The sequence below is a fragment of the Eschrichtius robustus genome, chromosome 6 (genome assembly GCF_028021215.1).
Source record: "Eschrichtius robustus isolate mEscRob2 chromosome 6, mEscRob2.pri, whole genome shotgun sequence".
In the NCBI taxonomy this organism is placed as follows: domain Eukaryota; kingdom Metazoa; phylum Chordata; class Mammalia; order Artiodactyla; family Eschrichtiidae; genus Eschrichtius; species Eschrichtius robustus.
This window is the reverse complement of record NC_090829.1, coordinates 130,943,859-130,960,888: the sequence shown is the minus strand read 5'-3', so window position 1 is coordinate 130,960,888 and position 17,030 is coordinate 130,943,859. Positions and strand designations below refer to the sequence as shown.

The 17,030-nt window shown below is 35.4% G+C and overlaps 1 protein-coding gene across 1 annotated transcript in view; it reads left to right on the top strand.

Annotated features, from left to right (window-relative positions):
* The window catches only part of LTN1 (listerin E3 ubiquitin protein ligase 1), a 70,164-nt gene extending 54,197 nt beyond the window's left edge, over positions 1-15,967 (top strand). The window contains exons 20-30 of the mRNA XM_068546946.1: positions 54-189; positions 385-529; positions 1,448-1,661; positions 2,135-2,372; positions 2,711-2,785; positions 5,797-5,983; positions 9,428-9,599; positions 10,480-10,700; positions 12,408-12,602; positions 13,856-14,023; positions 14,617-15,967. Of these exons, the coding sequence (XP_068403047.1) occupies positions 54-189; positions 385-529; positions 1,448-1,661; positions 2,135-2,372; positions 2,711-2,785; positions 5,797-5,983; positions 9,428-9,599; positions 10,480-10,700; positions 12,408-12,602; positions 13,856-14,023; positions 14,617-14,679 (1,814 nt within the window). The 3' untranslated portion in view covers positions 14,680-15,967. The remainder of the gene's footprint in view (positions 1-53; positions 190-384; positions 530-1,447; positions 1,662-2,134; positions 2,373-2,710; positions 2,786-5,796; positions 5,984-9,427; positions 9,600-10,479; positions 10,701-12,407; positions 12,603-13,855; positions 14,024-14,616) is intronic.
* The last annotated feature ends 1,063 nt before the right edge of the window (positions 15,968-17,030 follow it).

Here is a 17,030-nt window from a genome sequence, read left to right as displayed (position 1 = left end):
TTTTATAGTAGCAATACAATTAAAAACATTTTTAATTTTTTATTTTGCTTTAGGAGGTTTTGGACATCTCGCCATTTTCAATTCTTGTCTGCAAACCAAAAGCATAGATGATGGAGAGCTATTACATGGTATATTAAAAATTCTGATAACCTGGAAGAAAGATCATGAAGATATTTTTCTTTTCAGTTGGTAGGTAATACTTTATACAGTTTTTTTCCCTCTATTTATGATGTGGACTGAGATTATGTATCTTATAGTCACAGTTTTGTAGAGCAATAAGATGGTAGACATTTCAGTCAGTCTGTTGTAAATATATGAGATTTAAATGTTTCCACTTGAATGTCTATGTAATTCTTCAATGTTTTGTTTTTGTCTTTATCACAGTAATCTGTCAGAAGTAAGTCCAGAGATACTGGGTGTAAATACAGAAATAATCCGGTTCCTTTCCCTATTTCTGAAATACTGCTCATCTCCTTTGGCAGAGAGTGAATGGGACTTCATCATGTGCTCCATGTTGGCTTGGCTGGAGGTAAATTAACCTGCTGGGTCATCACGGCTACCGGGTCTTCGTGCATATCTGTGTACCAGAACTATTCGCTAATCTTCTTCAAGTAACGATTGTAGTTAGCTCCTTTGCAAACGTTTAAACACTTTATAGATATGTTCCACACCAGCTACTACTTGACAGATCAGTAAAATGATGGAGGTTTAATGTCTGTCAAAATCATTCAGTAACAAATCTGCTAATTGCTTTTAAAATGTTCTCTCCATTAGCTCATTCTGGCATAATATTTGCAATACAGCCCATTAAGGTTTTATCTTTTCATGACAAGTTTTTAGGTCTTTTGGTTCTAATTAAATTATTCTTAAAATGTACTGTTTCAGTATTGCCAGAGTAATGCATTAAAGATTACGCAAATTCGGAGGGAATTAGTGTTCTTTTTATGACCTAAAGCAACCAGATGTGTAATACTCATGGGCTGTCACATAGCAAGTCAGTCAGGGTTGAATTTGTCTGAATCTCTGCTTTGCCTGCTGTTAGCTGTGTGGCTTAGAGTATTAAAGTTTACCTAGTTGAGCCTCAGTTTCCTTATTTTAAAATAGTTTAACAATGCCCAATTACTAGGGCTCCTATAGGGCTCCTGAGAAGATTATAAATGTGCTTTTAATGTACTCAACTTGGTAAATAGTAATTGATAATATTTTCTTTCATAGTTTTAGAAATAAAATAGAACATTTTAGAATAAATAGATTGATTCTATTGATAATTCCTAATATTTAATTTTGAAACGAAGTTATTTTGATGTAAAATATATAAATGTCTTCTGAGACTATGCATTTCAACTGCTTCTTTTCAAATTTAGAGAAATGAAAGGGACTTTTCTTTATTGCCTTGATTTGTAGTATTCTAGAAGTCTGCTTACTTATTTAATTTTTGTTTCTTCAGACAACAAATGAGAATCAGACATTGTATTCTGTTCCACTTGTACAACTGTTTGCCTGTGTCAGCTGTGATTTGACCTGTGAACTCAGTGCTTTTTTTGATTCCACAACTCTGGATACCACTGGCGGTCTTCCTGTAAATCTAATCAGTGAATGGAAAGAATTTTTTTCTCCAGGCATCCACAGTTTGCTTTTACCTCTTTTGGTAACTGTTACAGGCAAGTGAAAAAGGGAATAATAGTGAGATTCATTGAAAATGACTTGTTGAAAAGTTAAAAAAAAAAAACAACTCTGGATGTTTAAGTCACACAGTGCAAAATAGTAAAAGAGCCAGAGAGAAAGCTTGGCATCTCAGAAGCATCATATATGCTTCTGCTTTACAGACAAGAATTGAAAAATGGCAAGACATCTGAAGACCATTGAAAATTAAAATAATACTAATTCAGATAACAAGAATAGATTTTTTTAACTCACATGTCTTTTTTTTTTAAGGATGAGATAATAGAAGTCATTAAATAGTTGAGATTATCTGAAATATATATTCAGTTCATGTTTCTAGTTAGGACTGCTTTAATGTTTGTCAAGTTTTTATTTCATTTTCTTAAGTAACATTTGGTTGTCTGTGAATGGGTCAAGCTGTATTACTCACTTTGTTTTGGGGTATGAATATTTCTTTCCTTTTTGTCATCAGGAGGAAGCAAAGATACATCTGAAACATCATTTCAGAATGCAATGCTGAAGCCCATGTGTGAAACATTAACTTATATCCCAAAGGATCAGCTATTGAGTCAAAAACTCCCTGCAAGATTGGTTGCTGGCCAAAAAACAAACTTGCCAGAATATCTCCAGACTTTGTTAAATACATTAGCCCCATTACTCCTTTACAGAGCTCGACCTGTGCAAATTGCTGTTTATCATATGCTATACAAGTAAGAATTCTTTCAATTGAATCAATGTCGTGGTGTTCTAAAAAAATGGAATATATATTTAGCTTTAACTTTTAGTCATTAAAAAAAGTCACAGTAAGAACAACAACAAAGTAAGCTTGACTATGCATTTCAATAACAGGGATGCCAAGTTTTTGATCTTTTAGGTCACTGTTCTCCATGCACTGTTTACATTTAGATAGTCCTGGCCATAATGGGTTATTTCAGAAAAAACTCAGTAAAAAAAAATATGATCATTACAAAATAAGTATTGGTCTTTCTGCTTTTAAGCATGATTTAACAATGAACCGTTTAATATATTTAAATATCCTAACTTCCAGATTGATGCCTGAATTCCCACAATATGATCAGGATAATCTAAAGTCATATGGAGATGAAGAAGAAGAACCAGCCTTGTAAGTTTTTTTTAATACAGAACTTCTTTGATTTACGGGATTACATCCCAATAAACTCATTGTAAGTTGAAAATTGTGTTGAGTCAAAAATGCATTTGAGGGCTTCCCTGGTGGCACAGTGGTTAAGGATCTGCCTGCCAATGCAGGGGACACGGGTTCGAGCCCTGGTCCAGGAAGATCCCACATGCCACGGAGCAACTAAGCCCGTGCGCCACAATTACTGAGCCTATGCTCTAGAGCCCGTGAGCCACAACTACTGAGCCCACGTGCCTGGAGCCTGTGCTCCCCAACAAGAGAAACCACCACAATGAGAAGCCCACATACCGCAGCAAAGAGTAGCCCCCACTTGCTGCAACTAGAGGAAGCCCACGCGCAGCAATGAAGACCCAACACAGCCAAAAATAAATTGATTAATTAATTTTAAAAATGCATTTGATACTCCTAACCTACTGAACATCAGCTTAACCTCACCTACTCAGCCTCAGAACACTTACATGAGCCCACAGTTGGGCACAATCATCTAACACGGGGACTTCCCTGGTGGCGTAGTGGTTAAGAACCCGCCTGCCAATGCAGGGGACACAGGTTCGAGCCCTGGTCTGGGAAGATCCCACATTCCACGGAGCAACTGAGCCCGTGCACCACAACTACTGAGCCTGCGCTCTAGAGCCCGTGCGCCACAACTGCTGAAGCCCGCGCGCCTAGAGCTTGTGCTCCACAAGAGAAGCCACCGTGGTGAGAAGCCCACGCACCACAACGAAGAGTGGCCCCCGCTCACCGCAACTAGAGAAAGCCCACACGCAGCAACGAAGACCCAAGGCAGCCAAAAAAAAAAAAAAAAATCATCTAACACAGAGCCATCTTATAAAGTGTTGAATATCTCATGTAATTTATTGAATACAGAAAGTGAAAAGCGGAATGGTTTTCTGGGTAAGAATGGTTGTGAGAGTATTGGTTGTTAACCCGCGTGATCACGTGGCTGACTGGGAGCTGCAGTTCGCCACCACTGCCCAGCATCATAAGAGAGTAGTGTACTGCACATCGCCAGCCTGGGAAATGACCAGAATTCTTAGTGTGGTTTCTATTGAATGCTTATTGTTTTCACACTATTGCAAAGTTGAAAAATTGTAAGTCAAACCGTCATAAGTTGGGGACCATCTGTAGTTTGCTTTATTAAATGCTCATAATCCATCATAATGACTTTAGAAGACTGAGGCAATACAAAAGCTCTAAATTTAGAGTATATGTTCCTTCAGGTCTTGTAAGTTTATCTGTAAGATACAAATGAAATTTAGAGTTCACCCAAAGAGATAGTTACTCTCTCTTCTTAATTGTTCGTAAATCATTTTCAGTTTGCTACCGTTTAGTAAAACTGTCTTTGGCCACATGGGAGCTGTGGAAAGAGTATATCAATTCAGAAATCTATTGTGCACCCCTTTGTGCAAAGTATTAATTAAACGTTGAGGGGAGAATACAGAGTTAGGTAAACAGTATTTTTCTTAAAGAGTTTATAATCTAATATAGATGACATTACCCTATAATAGAAGACAGTGTATGACAAGTGCTAAGAAAAAGGATGATGTTAGAGGGACACAGCTGCTGTGCCAGGAAGAGAAGACATTCTCGTGAAGAAGAGACATTTATGCTGGACCTTTCAGATTAGGGAGCATTTTAGTAGGGCAGGGAAAAGTTGTGCGAACACCATGTGCAAAGGCATTGAGGCATGAGTGTTCAGGAAATGCTTGGGGAATATTGAATAGTTGCCATTTAACGTATCTTTTAATTGTCTAGATCTTCTTCCACTGGAATATAAGCTCTGTGAAGGCAGACATTTTTGTCTCTTGTTCCTGACTATATTCACAGACCCAGGTTTTTTGGCATAAAACAGTCATGAATAGTGCTCATTTGTTGAATAAAAGTATAAATGAATATGTGTGGAGTAGGCAAGGAGGGTAGAGTGGAAGATGAAGCTGGAAGGGTAATGAAGGGCCTTCAAAATGACATTTTCTAGGAATCGGGGCATTGTTTGGTAGAAGATGGGATACCACCAGCTGATTCTGGCAATAGTATAAAGCCTAAACTGTACGAAGAAGCAAGCAGAGGGGGAGGCCATGCCAGAAGTCATAGCAGTGCATGGAGGTTAGTGTAGAAAGTGGAGAGCTGTTGTTTGTAAAATCTAGTGACGGTTGGTATGGAATGGAAAAGGGTTGGTACATGAGATGGTGATGTTGAAGGTAAAAACTTAAGGGCAGAAGCTTAAAGAAGACTTGTTTATGGACTGGTAGTAGGAAACCACAAGGGAAGAAAGATCACAGAGGTGAAAGGAGAGAACCAAGCTAGAATGTCAGAGAGAAGGGAGTTTGACAGGAGATACACGCAAGTATTTCACTTTTTGAGAATCTTATAAGCTCATCTGTAAGTGTTAATGAGTGCAGTACTTTGGTAAAGAAAAAAATTACTTCACATTGTCATGAATTAATGTGAATGTTAAAATTTACTTCATTGAAGAAACAGAGTCTTTTTACCCTTTATAGGATGATAAAGGACCCAATAGGATTTATTAGCCCTAATCATTCCCCTGACTAGCCAAGGGACTTCAGACTAATAATTTAGCTTCTCTGGGTATCTGATTTTTTTTTTCATCTATAAAACAGAAGGTTGAAATATATGTTTTGTAAAAGGGTCTTTCCTTTAAGTGCTAACCTCTAGAGTTCATATTTTATAGCATATTTTATATATTTATAAATATAAAAAGTATATTTATATTTTTATATTTTTTATATTTATAAATATGGAAATGTAGGTATATATTTATATAATACTTTATGTCTTTCAAATTCTGTAACTGCCTCTGTGAATTAGGGGTCAAAATTGAATCTATAAAGGGAGACTTTTAAAATGGTTTTTGGAAAATAAAGATTTTTTTTAAATGCTTGACATTTATACGTGCTGTCAATTTGTTAAGGGACGAGTTATGAAGAAAATTGTGGTGTTTAATCATTGATTCTTAGGTCACCACCAGCAGCACTGATGTCTCTTCTTAGCACTCAAGAAGACTTACTAGAAAATGTTTTGGGGTGTATTCCTGTTGGACAGATAGTTACTATTAAGCCACTGAGTGAAGACTTCTGCTATGTTCTGGGATACCTCCTCACTTGGAAATTAATACTTACTTTCTTCAAAGCTGCTTCATCTCAGGTAAATAAAATGAGACGACTTTTGACAGTTCTGTCCTATATGTATTTCTCTGTTACTGTCCTAAACCCTTTCCTTCCCCTACTTTTGGAAAAAAAGGGGAAATGCCTCACATTTTAATCTAATCTTATCTGGCTAATTTCAGACATTTTGCTAAATTTATTTCTGTCTCTGCTTCCTCATCCTCCCACAGGTTTTTACACAGACACACACACATACACACTCAGTTTTTTTGCAAAAGTAATTAATCTCTGGAATGTGCTTGGATCAATTTTTTTTTCTAACTGAATGTAGCCACCAAGTCCTTTTATTGCAGGAAACCAGATTTCTATAATTTAATTTTGTGCTACCACAGTAAGAGTTTCAAAAGAATCGGATATTGCTATTCTTTTTCCTTTGGTCAATTTCTGACTCTTGTGGAGATGTCAATTACTACATCATTGGAAATTTACCTTACTTGAAAATCAGTGTTTAGAGAAAGATCTGTGAAATACTACCTTATATAATTCAAACCATTATCGCTAAATAAAGAAAATATCCTACTGTAATTATTTTTACCAAATTATTTTAGCAGGCACTAGATGTCTCTGTTGTCTCATGTTTAAGAAGGAAGCTGGAGAAATCTACTCCATTTTTAAAAATTCTTTTAGACAGATTCCCACTTTTAAAAAGATTAACACATTGATTGAATCAGTTTAATAAAGTAGGTGGCTTCTTTGACAGGTTAATACAAAAAGACTTAATTATTACATATTTAAAGTGTGACTAAACATCTTGGCATTCATTTCCAATGTGATTTTTTAGAATCCTTAAGTTATAATTTACGTTACTAATAACCCATACCTTGGTATAAATATATAAACATAAGCACTTTTGCATTTGTTTAAGGGGAAAATCAAAAATCACAGAGGCAACGCTGATCTAGATGTTCAAATTATTTTCTTTTCAGTCCTACCACTTATGTTTGTGATTTGAGCTAATTTTAATTTGCTGTATGATGTATTTCAAGAGCTCCTTGTTAAGCTTTTAAATTTGTTTCTTAAAATATTATTGGTCTCTAAAAAACTGCAGCAAATTGAAGTTTTTATGTGTAAGAATTTCGTTCTCGTTATCTTATATTCAGAAATTAAGAATCTTGCCACGCCTCATCTTTCCCATTAGGCCAGAGTGGAGGAGGGGAAGGGGGCACAAAGCATTACAGCAACATTTACTGAGCCTAGAAATTGAACTGAGCTGTCAACAGATAAACCAGCATAACCCAGTAAATAACACTAATTAGAGGAATCCTTAAAACAAACTGAAAAATTTTTAAAAACTTTGGTCCTTAATCTGAGTTGTTTTTAACTTTCTTCTTAAAAAAACTAGTGAATCAGATTGCATTAGAAGCAAAGGTGTGTGTGTGTGCACGCACCTGTATGTGTGTTTTTTATAGTTTTGCTGAGATATATTTCACATATCATCAAATTTATTTAAAGTGTACAGCTTGGTGTTTCTAGTATATTCACAGAATTGTGCACCTATCACCACTATCTAAATTTAGAATATTTTCAACATCCTTCCACACACACCCCCAAAAAAAACCCTTACCTATCTGCAGTCACTTCCCATTTCCTTTCAAACCCCCCAGCCACTGGCAACCACTAATCTATTTTCTGTCTCTATGGATTTGCCTACTGTGGACCTTTCACATATGTGGCCTTTTGTGTCTGGCTTATTTCATATGGCATAATGTTTTCAAAATTCATTCATAGTATAGCATGTATGAGTATGGCATTACTTTTTATGCCTAAATAATATTGCGTTGTATGACTATACCACATTTTGTTTATCCAGTCATCCAGTGGGCATTTAGGTTGTTTCCGCTTTTTGCCTATTGTGAATAAAGCTGCTGTGAACATTTGTGCATAAATTTTTTGTGTGTACATATATTTCTCATTTCTCTTGCGTTGTATACCTAAGAGTGGGATTGCTGGGTAATAGACATGTGTTTATAAAAGCCCACTGATATATGTATTAAGTTTTTTTAAAAATTCTACTTTGCTTCCAACTTTTTATTTTGAAAAATATTCGGATTTACAGAGAAGGTGGACAGCAGACATCATGATGCTTTACCAAAAGTATTTAAACATATGTCTCCTAAGAACAAGGACATGTTTCAACATAAATGTAATATAAATATTACACTCAAATTTAATTTCGATGCAGTAATATTATCTAATTTGTATTTAAATTTTCCCAGTTGTCAGATGTCCTTTGTAGTTTTATTTCCTTCTATATTGAGGTTTCAGTCAAGGGTCATGTTTGCATTTGTCTGTCATATTTCTTTAGCTTATAATTCCTCTACTTTTCTTTGGTGTCATTCACCGGATCAGTTATTTTGTAGACTGTCTTCCAATTTGGATTTGTCTGGTAGTTTCCTCAAAATTAGATTCTGGTTGCTTTTCAGCAAAAGTATTTACTGCACAGTGGTGATGTATTCTCAGTGCCTCACCTCAGGAGCACAGAATGTCATGTGTCCTTTTATTGGTGGTGTTAAGTTTGGTTACTTGGTAAAGGTGGTGTTCTCCAGATTTCTTCATTGTAAAGGTTCTTTGATCAATTTTTTAAGAATCAATTCCAAATACTATGGCTTGATCTTTGTATTTGACCGTTCATAGTGTTCAGAAAATGGTATATTTGTACTATGAAGAAACATAGTGTAAGAAATAATTTTAAAACAGGTACAAATAGCAAAGAGCTACAAGGTAAATGTGAACAAATGAAAACTACCTTATTGAGGAACAAGTCTAAAGCACATGTCTCACATAGATACCTATGGTACACCCAGTGGTGCCAAATTTTCCTGTTTTTAAAAAAGAAACCAGAAAAAAAATCCATATTTTTTGTGAAATTTCCTGATTTATAAAACAACTAATGAGAAGACCCCAAGACATTTTGAAATACTAGTTTGTGCTGTCATAAAGGGATGTTGAAATGTTTGATATAGCATGAGGTCAGCCATAAAAATGGGATTAGTTTTAAGTAGAATTTTGAAAGATTAGAGATTATGGTGCGGAAGGAAGGTGTGGAAGATTTGGGAGGAGAGTGAGCAAATCGTCTGTGGGGAATGGCGAATAGGTTTTTCTCAGCTCAGAGACTCCAAGTGGGGGTGAACTTATCAACAGGGAGACAGTTTGAGAAAGATGTTAGGGGCATATGTCTGATGAGGGGATAGTGAAAACTTCTGCTAGTTTATGAGAAGGAGGAGCAGTGCCTTCAAATGACACAACTGGAAAGTAAGACTGTGGCATGTATTTTATAGGACTCTTCCATGTCATTCTCAGTGTTCAAATGAATTCATTTTTGTATTGTGTTCTTGTACAGTCTGTTACACTTTAGTTTGTTCATATCTACTGATTGTCTTGGTTTAATTGGGTTTCCTAACAAAAATTGTTTACTCTCCACCAGCTTCGAGCTCTGTATTCAATGTACCTTCGAAAAACAAAAAGCTTGAATAAATTGCTCTATCACCTGTTCAGGCTTATGCCAGAAAATCCAACCTTTGCAGAGACAGCTGTTGAGCTCTCCAATAAGGACCCTAAAACATTCTTTACAGAAGAGCTCCAGTTGGGTATTAGAGGTCAGTATGATGTGTGTTTGTGTTCTTTCTTAGAGACTAGGTTCAGATCAGGTTACCCTGAGGGCATGGAGAATAACCCCAGACGTGCGTCCTGGCTATGAGAATGTTGAAGTGCCAGATTTTCCGTATTTCTCTAAATAGGACATATAATTAGATTTTGTGGATAAGGTTGTTAAGAATTTAATTAATTTTTGAAGCTTACTTTGTTGAGACTATTATCTTTTACTCAGTAAACAAGTATTTGTTACACAATAATGTTTTGTAGGCCTGTAAATAAATAGTCTTCAGCTGGGGAAACAAAGATAAGTAAAATTTATTTTTCACTCCAGGAGCTCACATTTTAGCTGAAGGGATAGACATGCATGCATCTAGCTGTGCCGCAGTGTTATAAGTGATTTCCTGAGAATAGGAATTTTTTAAATGCCTTGGAGATCTGAGGATGGGACTTTGTCTTGTGAGTACTGAGGTGGGATTCTAGAACTTTTGCATAACACATCAGTGAGCTCTGAGAAAAGTAAAGGAGGCCAGACTCTTTTTCATAATTTATAAGAAAAAAGAATCTTTAATTCTTCCTCCTCTTTGAAGTGTGTGTGTTTCACTGTATTTGTGATCTTTCATGTGAAATAAAGACGGCTATTTCTAGGCAGATTTTTCAGTGTCATTCAGGATTTTCATTCTTTTTACAATTCTAATTGTTCATTTTGAATGTGTGAGAAAAAGCTAATACTCTAGAGTTCTGGTTTCTTTGGTATGTTTGTTTTATGAGCTCTAGCACTAGTGTTAAGGAATTGAAAATGATTTTCTAAGAAAATACTAATATTAGTCTGTTATTCTATGTAAGAAATATATGTTACTAACTAAGAATTTGTTTTTTCCTCAGATACCTCAACTCTTCCATACCATATTCCACACTTGGCTTGTTCAGTCTATCACATGACATTAAAAGACTTGCCCGCCATGGTTAGGCTGTGGTGGAATAGTAGTGAGAAGCGTGTTTTCAGTATTGTAGATAGATTTACAAGCAAGTATGTTAGCAATGTTCTTTCTTTTCAAGAAATATCTTCTGTGCAAACAAGTACACAGCTATTTAATGGCATGACGGTTAGTATTGTCTTGGATTTTTTCTAGAAAAGTTGTTTCAGTATTGGTTATGTCTGTCGGTTGTAGTGAGTATCGTCACAATTGTAACTCTTGGTTCAGAATTTACAGAAATTGTCCACTTTATTTTCAGATTATTGGATATCAAATCTCAAATTAATGCATAGGTTAAAATGATGTTATAATTTTATTTACCCCCACCAAATAGTTTTTGAACATTCATTAGTTAATTCAAAATATATATTGGGATACTTACAGATGCCAGGCACTGTGTGCCAGTCACCTGCAAAATGAACAGTTTAGAAGGGTCAGATTCCTGTCCTGTAATAACATACAATCTAATAAAGGGAAAAGAGTGATACTGATAATGTTTTTTTGCATTGGAAACTGGAAAGTGGCACATTAAGAGGAACAATGCTCTGCGAACAGAGTGGGAAAAGTTCATCTGGCTGAGGGGATTAGGTGAGACTTTATGGAGGAATTTTACTTTGAGGTAGGCAGGATTTTTTTATGGGGAATAGCATTTAATATAGAGAAAACAGTATAGTAAAAGCAAAAAGCTTGAAGATGGGAATGTAATTTCTGTGATGGCCTAAGAAATGATGAATAGCCCAGTATTCATATGGAGTAGGACTCATGAAGGTAAATAGAGAACAAACTGCTTCTATGATGAATTGGGGCCATATTGGGAAAGGCCTCAAGTAACAGTCTAAAATATTTGGGCCTATGTAGCCACTGAAATTTTTCTTTTGTTTTGTTTCCTTTTTTTTTTTTTTGGCTGTGTTGTGTGGCTTACGGGACCTTAGCTCCCTAACCAGGGATTGAACCCGTGCCCTCAACAGTGAAAGTGTGGAGTCCTAACCACTGGACCACCAGGGAATTCTCTGAAATTTTTCTTTGGGGGCAGTGACACTGTCAGAGTTACAATCTGTGAAATTTCTCTGACTGAAATCTTATAACATGGACTATTGGCATGGAGCTTGGGTTCAAGTGAATAGTTAGGGAGACTTGTAATGTGTGGACGTTATGAGGAGGGCCCAGGGAAGGCAGTATCAGTGAGAATAGTCCTTAAAGGGGGAGGGATGTGAGAGATTTTGTGGTGATTTATCCAAACTTGCAACCAGTTAATATCTGGAATGTGGTAGAAGGAGAATTTTAAGATGATGCCAGGGTTTTTAGTGTGGAAATAGGAACGCCAGAGGAATAAATCTTTAAAGGATGATAATTTGTGTTTTATGTTGAGTTTGCAATGCTAGTAAGAAAATCAAGATCGGGTATAAATATTCTGGCAGTTGCTGGTTGGCTCTAAAGCTCAGGAGAATTCTGTGGTAGAGAAAGACTTGAAAAACATCTAAATAGCAGTGTTATTTGATACGTTAGCTTTGGAAGAGAAGGAATAATTAATAATAACCCATTCTGTTATTGGTCTATGCCAAAACTATGATGTGACAAACCTAATATACTAAAACATACTTTTTAATGAGTAGTGCATTTCTTCTTGAACATCTTTGAATGTCGTAACATCACTATAAAACATTTCAGGTATTTGAACCTATTTATTAAATATCTCATGTCAGATAAGTGAACATGTTTACCCGTGTTTTGTTTGAATGAGGACTGGCTGCTAGCAGTCAACCTGTCAAGATGGTTTTTGAATGAAAGGGAAGAAAAGAAATTTGGCAAAAAAATATTACCTTCCATGTGTTGCAGGTTAAAGCTCGAGCTGCTACTCGAGAAGTCATGGCCACTTATACTATTGAAGATATAGTTATTGAACTTATAATACAGCTGCCTTCAAATTATCCATTGGGTTCAATAACAGTAGAAAGTGGGAAAAGAGTTGGAGTAGCCGTTCAGCAGTGGCGAAACTGGATGCTGCAGCTAAGCACTTACCTCACCCATCAAGTAAGTGTCTGTGTACACATTTGGCTTTCTAAACTAGAGAAAGATTGCTGATTTACTATTTGAAAGGGCAATAAAACAAAAATATATCTCTTCTGCTTAAGTAGAAATAGATATTGTATTTTGTTGGATAAACAGATACATGCCTAAATGATTTGAACCTGCCAAGCTCGTGGTTTGTTTTTTTTTTTTTTTTTTGCTGCTTTGGGTCTTCCTTGCTGCGTACGAGCTTTCTCTAGTTGCGGTGAGCAGGCGCTATTCTTTGTTGTGGTGCATGGGCTTCTTGTTGCGGAGCACGGGCTCTAGGCGCACGGGCTTCAGTAGTTGCAGTACGTGGGCCCTAGAGCGTGCAGGCTTCCGTAGTTTGTAGCACATGGGCTCAGTATTTGTGGTGCACGGGCTCAGTAGTTGTGGCACATGGGCTTAGCTGTTCCGCGGCATGCGGGATCTTCCCAGACCAGGGCTCGAACCCATGTCCCCTGCATTGGCAGGCGGATTCTTAACCACTGCGCCACCAGGGTAGTCCCCTGCCAATCTGTTTTAATTTTTCAGGCTTTACAGCTTTTTTTTCTGGTGTTTGAGAAGAATTGACTTTACTTCATTGACATTGTAGATGATACAGAACAATACATGGTATTAAAGTTTGAGAGGGAATCTTTTTGTGAGACATGGGACAGATGAATGTCTTCTGAGCTACTTTACTTTAACATTTCAACTTTCCTTCTGTGGTTAGAGAAATCCCAGTACTTTCAAAGACCTTTGCCTTTTAAACAAATTGTAAGTCTCTAGTTTTGTTTGCACATTGTGATGTATCTCAGACATTCTACAGTAAAGAGAAATTATTTTAAAACAAGTATATTCACCAATATTGTAGAGCTGCAACAGATCAGCATTTGAGTAGGTGAGATAGTTAATTTCATCATTTTTAGTTAAAAGTTAGGAGAGCTGATCCAAATGATTTAATTATTTAAAAAGTTTCATCAAACAATAAGCTAAGACTATAAAACTTGAAAATTGGGGCAGGAGCCTTTCTTTCAAGTCTGCCTTTAATGTAGAAAAATTATACCTGGTTCCTAAAACCTGGGAGGTCATTTTAAAAACCAGTATTCTTAAAACTTATAATCGTGAATATAGCCAAGCAGATTCTCTTCTCTCCAAATTATAATACAACTTTAAAATTTGTGAAATTGAATAAAAATAATACTGGTGGTCTTCAGTGTGTATTGACTTTATTTATCTATTTTTCTTTTTAACAGAATGGCAGTATTATGGAAGGCTTAGCATTATGGAAAAATAATGTAGACAAACGTTTTGAGGGTGTTGAAGATTGTATGATTTGTTTCTCAGTCATTCACGGTTTCAACTATTCTCTTCCCAAAAAAGCCTGTAGAACATGCAAGAAAAAGTTCCATTCAGCCTGCTTGGTAAGCTAAAGAGAAATTAACTTATTTATGTCTTATATATTCTATATGTATGATATCTAACCTTGGAAAACAGTGGATGTTAAACTCTTAATTGTGGTTAATGGGAGACATATTAAAAATGTTTTTTCAAAATTTGTGAAAGATAATTAGTAATTTACTGAGACTGGTGGCATCAAAGCCCTTTAATAAGTGGATGTTTCTAAAATAGCTCTCGGCACTCAAAAAATAGATGGTCTTGTAAGATCTACACCGTAAAGGAGACTGAAGAAATTGGAACTGAGAGCCATCTGGTATGAGAGCTTTTTGCTCTTTTTAAACAGCATATTGGAAAGAAAGCCGCCCTATGTTCAGTTCCTTCACAGGAGGTCTTCCTTACACATCTTCGTGGTTGCGTGCATGCCTAGGTGGAAAGCGTCACAGTGTGGCCTTTGGAAGGAATACTGAGTTGTGTTGATTTTGGAGATGAGCGGAGGGGAGCAAACATTTCAGTATTCTCCCTTGTCTTACTTTATTATTTTAAGGTAACTTTAGATGTGTATGTAAAATGACAATTTTAAAAGTTTTTAACATTTAAATACACTTTTCTTTTTCAGTACAAATGGTTTACGTCTAGCAACAAATCCACTTGTCCGCTCTGTCGTGAGACCTTTTTCTGAGATTTTTTTCTTTTCCCCATTGGAATTGATCCCTGAAGTAAATCAAGCAAAGGCAGTGGATTTGGATTCATCTTGAAGTGTTGATGTGAGAAGGCCAGTGAGCATTCTTTCAAGTAGGACCTTCTCTGGAAAATTATTTTGGTTAATGTAATGACCCTAAAATCAGGTTTACTTACCTTTAGATTGCTTTGTAAATGTTCGGAAACCTTTTCTTTTACATAAGAATATTACATACTGGAGAGAAAATATTTATATTAATAGTTTAATCTCTTTGTACATTTAAAAATAAATAAGGAAAAACCCTAAATTACAGAACTGGAATTTGTGAAAGTGTTGTACAACTGTATTATACTGATAAACCCATTCAGTTTGTTGATCTATGTTCTAGAACAGTCTGAGTGAGGTAAATGAATTGAGAGGGTTGATTTACATTTACAGATATTTTAAGACTTATTTATTAGTTACGACAACAAAATTAGTATTCTGATATTTGTAGATTATTTTAATGATAAAGTGACATTAAGCTATTAATATAGCTTATCTTAAGCTATTTAAAGCATGCTCTGAAATCCTATATAAAAGAGTATAAACTGAACTTTAAGGTGCCTCCATTTATAAAGGGTTATGAAATTCAGAAAATTAAATTCACAACACTGACCTTTTACTGTAGAAGAAGAATTTCCTTGTACTAGTGAAATTTGAATTGCAGACTTGTCAGTGAATTTATTACTCAGTTGGAATGAGTCTCCAGAGGGTGAGAATTTGAGAGAAACAGGAGTTAGATTATTTTATTCGTGAAGCAGAGTGGTAGTTATTCCTCTATCAAGAGTGAAGAAATAAATGAGTTATTTCTGAAACTTAAGTGGTGGAAAAAACAAAAAAATATAAAAATGTAGTAGGAGGCTTTCAATTTTGTAAGCAAATTTTGCTATTCTTACTGGTCAAAGTTACACTAAATTAGAGAGTTGCAGGGAGGTAATTTTTTCTAGCCTTCAGAAGTACAAGTTAAGAATTTTAATACTAAGTAAAATTCAGTTTAACAGGCTGAAATGGGGTAGGTGCAGACCTGCCTTTTGCCACAGCACTATTGCCCTTAAAAATCGTGCCCAAAATATAAAACTGTGGAAGTTTGGAACTTGGAATAATTTTATTGCAGTCTTCCATCACATGGGAAATATTAGCATCTTTAATAGCAAGGTTACTTGGAGGATCAGCTAATCATCTCTGTTGCAAATGTTTAATTGGCAAAAAGCAACTCATGTTAAATAAAATTACTGCTTACCATCAACTGGGTAAAATGGTTATTATTGAAATAGTATGAATGTGGTCAGAGTAATGTAGTGGAGAGTGAAGTATTACGTGTGAGTTAAAGATCTCGAGTTGTATTTGTAGATGCAGTGTCCGGCCCAGTTTTGTCTGTCTCCTAAATTTTTCTCTGTAGTATTTATTATCTTATAGTCTTGAGGCTCAAGGAGTCAGTAAGTGAAGTACAGATAGCAAAATGCTACTACCTCTTCTTAACCCCTTTCTTAAAATATTCTCTCTTTTTCTGTCTCTCTCTCTGACATAGTAAACCCAAAGGATTGTGTTACTCCTCTGTGAAAATTACACACTTTTCCTTTATAAATTGTTTTATAATAAGACTTTGTTTATAACTTTTCCAGTATTGGTACATCTTGATTTCTGACCCAAACCCCAAGTAGAAAAGAAAAGGGAATAATGGAGCACTGTTTTTCCACATTATTATTTAGGGCATCAGGTTTTTGGTGAAACACTATAATTAAGTGGGATACCTACTCTTCATACTTAGGACTCTTAGCACATTTCTTTGAGACTTGTAAATATAAATGTAAAACTTGTTATTGTTTATATGCTAAAGAAAAAGCTTTCCAAAATAAGACTGAAATTCAGAATATCACATAATTAAAGTTTATTTATATAGCTTTGATAACTCGAGAGCATCCCTTAAAATTCTAGCATAAGGACATTTTAAAATTGCATGAGATTCAAAGCCCATTAGGAAAATTATTAATTTAAAACCCTAATGTAAATTGCAAATTTTAGAATTTATTTTTAACTCATATTTATCACATGCTGTAATGTATGTACATAAGTTCTGTGGCTTAAAATAATTAATGTTATTACTTGACAAGTTTTTGTGGTGTGAATACTTAATGTTATTATTTGATTGTTATACCATATGTGCCCATTAAAATTCTTTTTAATTGCAAAATATTTCAAATATACATAATAATAATATAAATGCCCTTGTACTCTTCATAAACTATTTTGCCATATATGCTTCTGATTTTTAAAGAAATAAAATGTTACTCTTTTGTACTCTTCCCTGA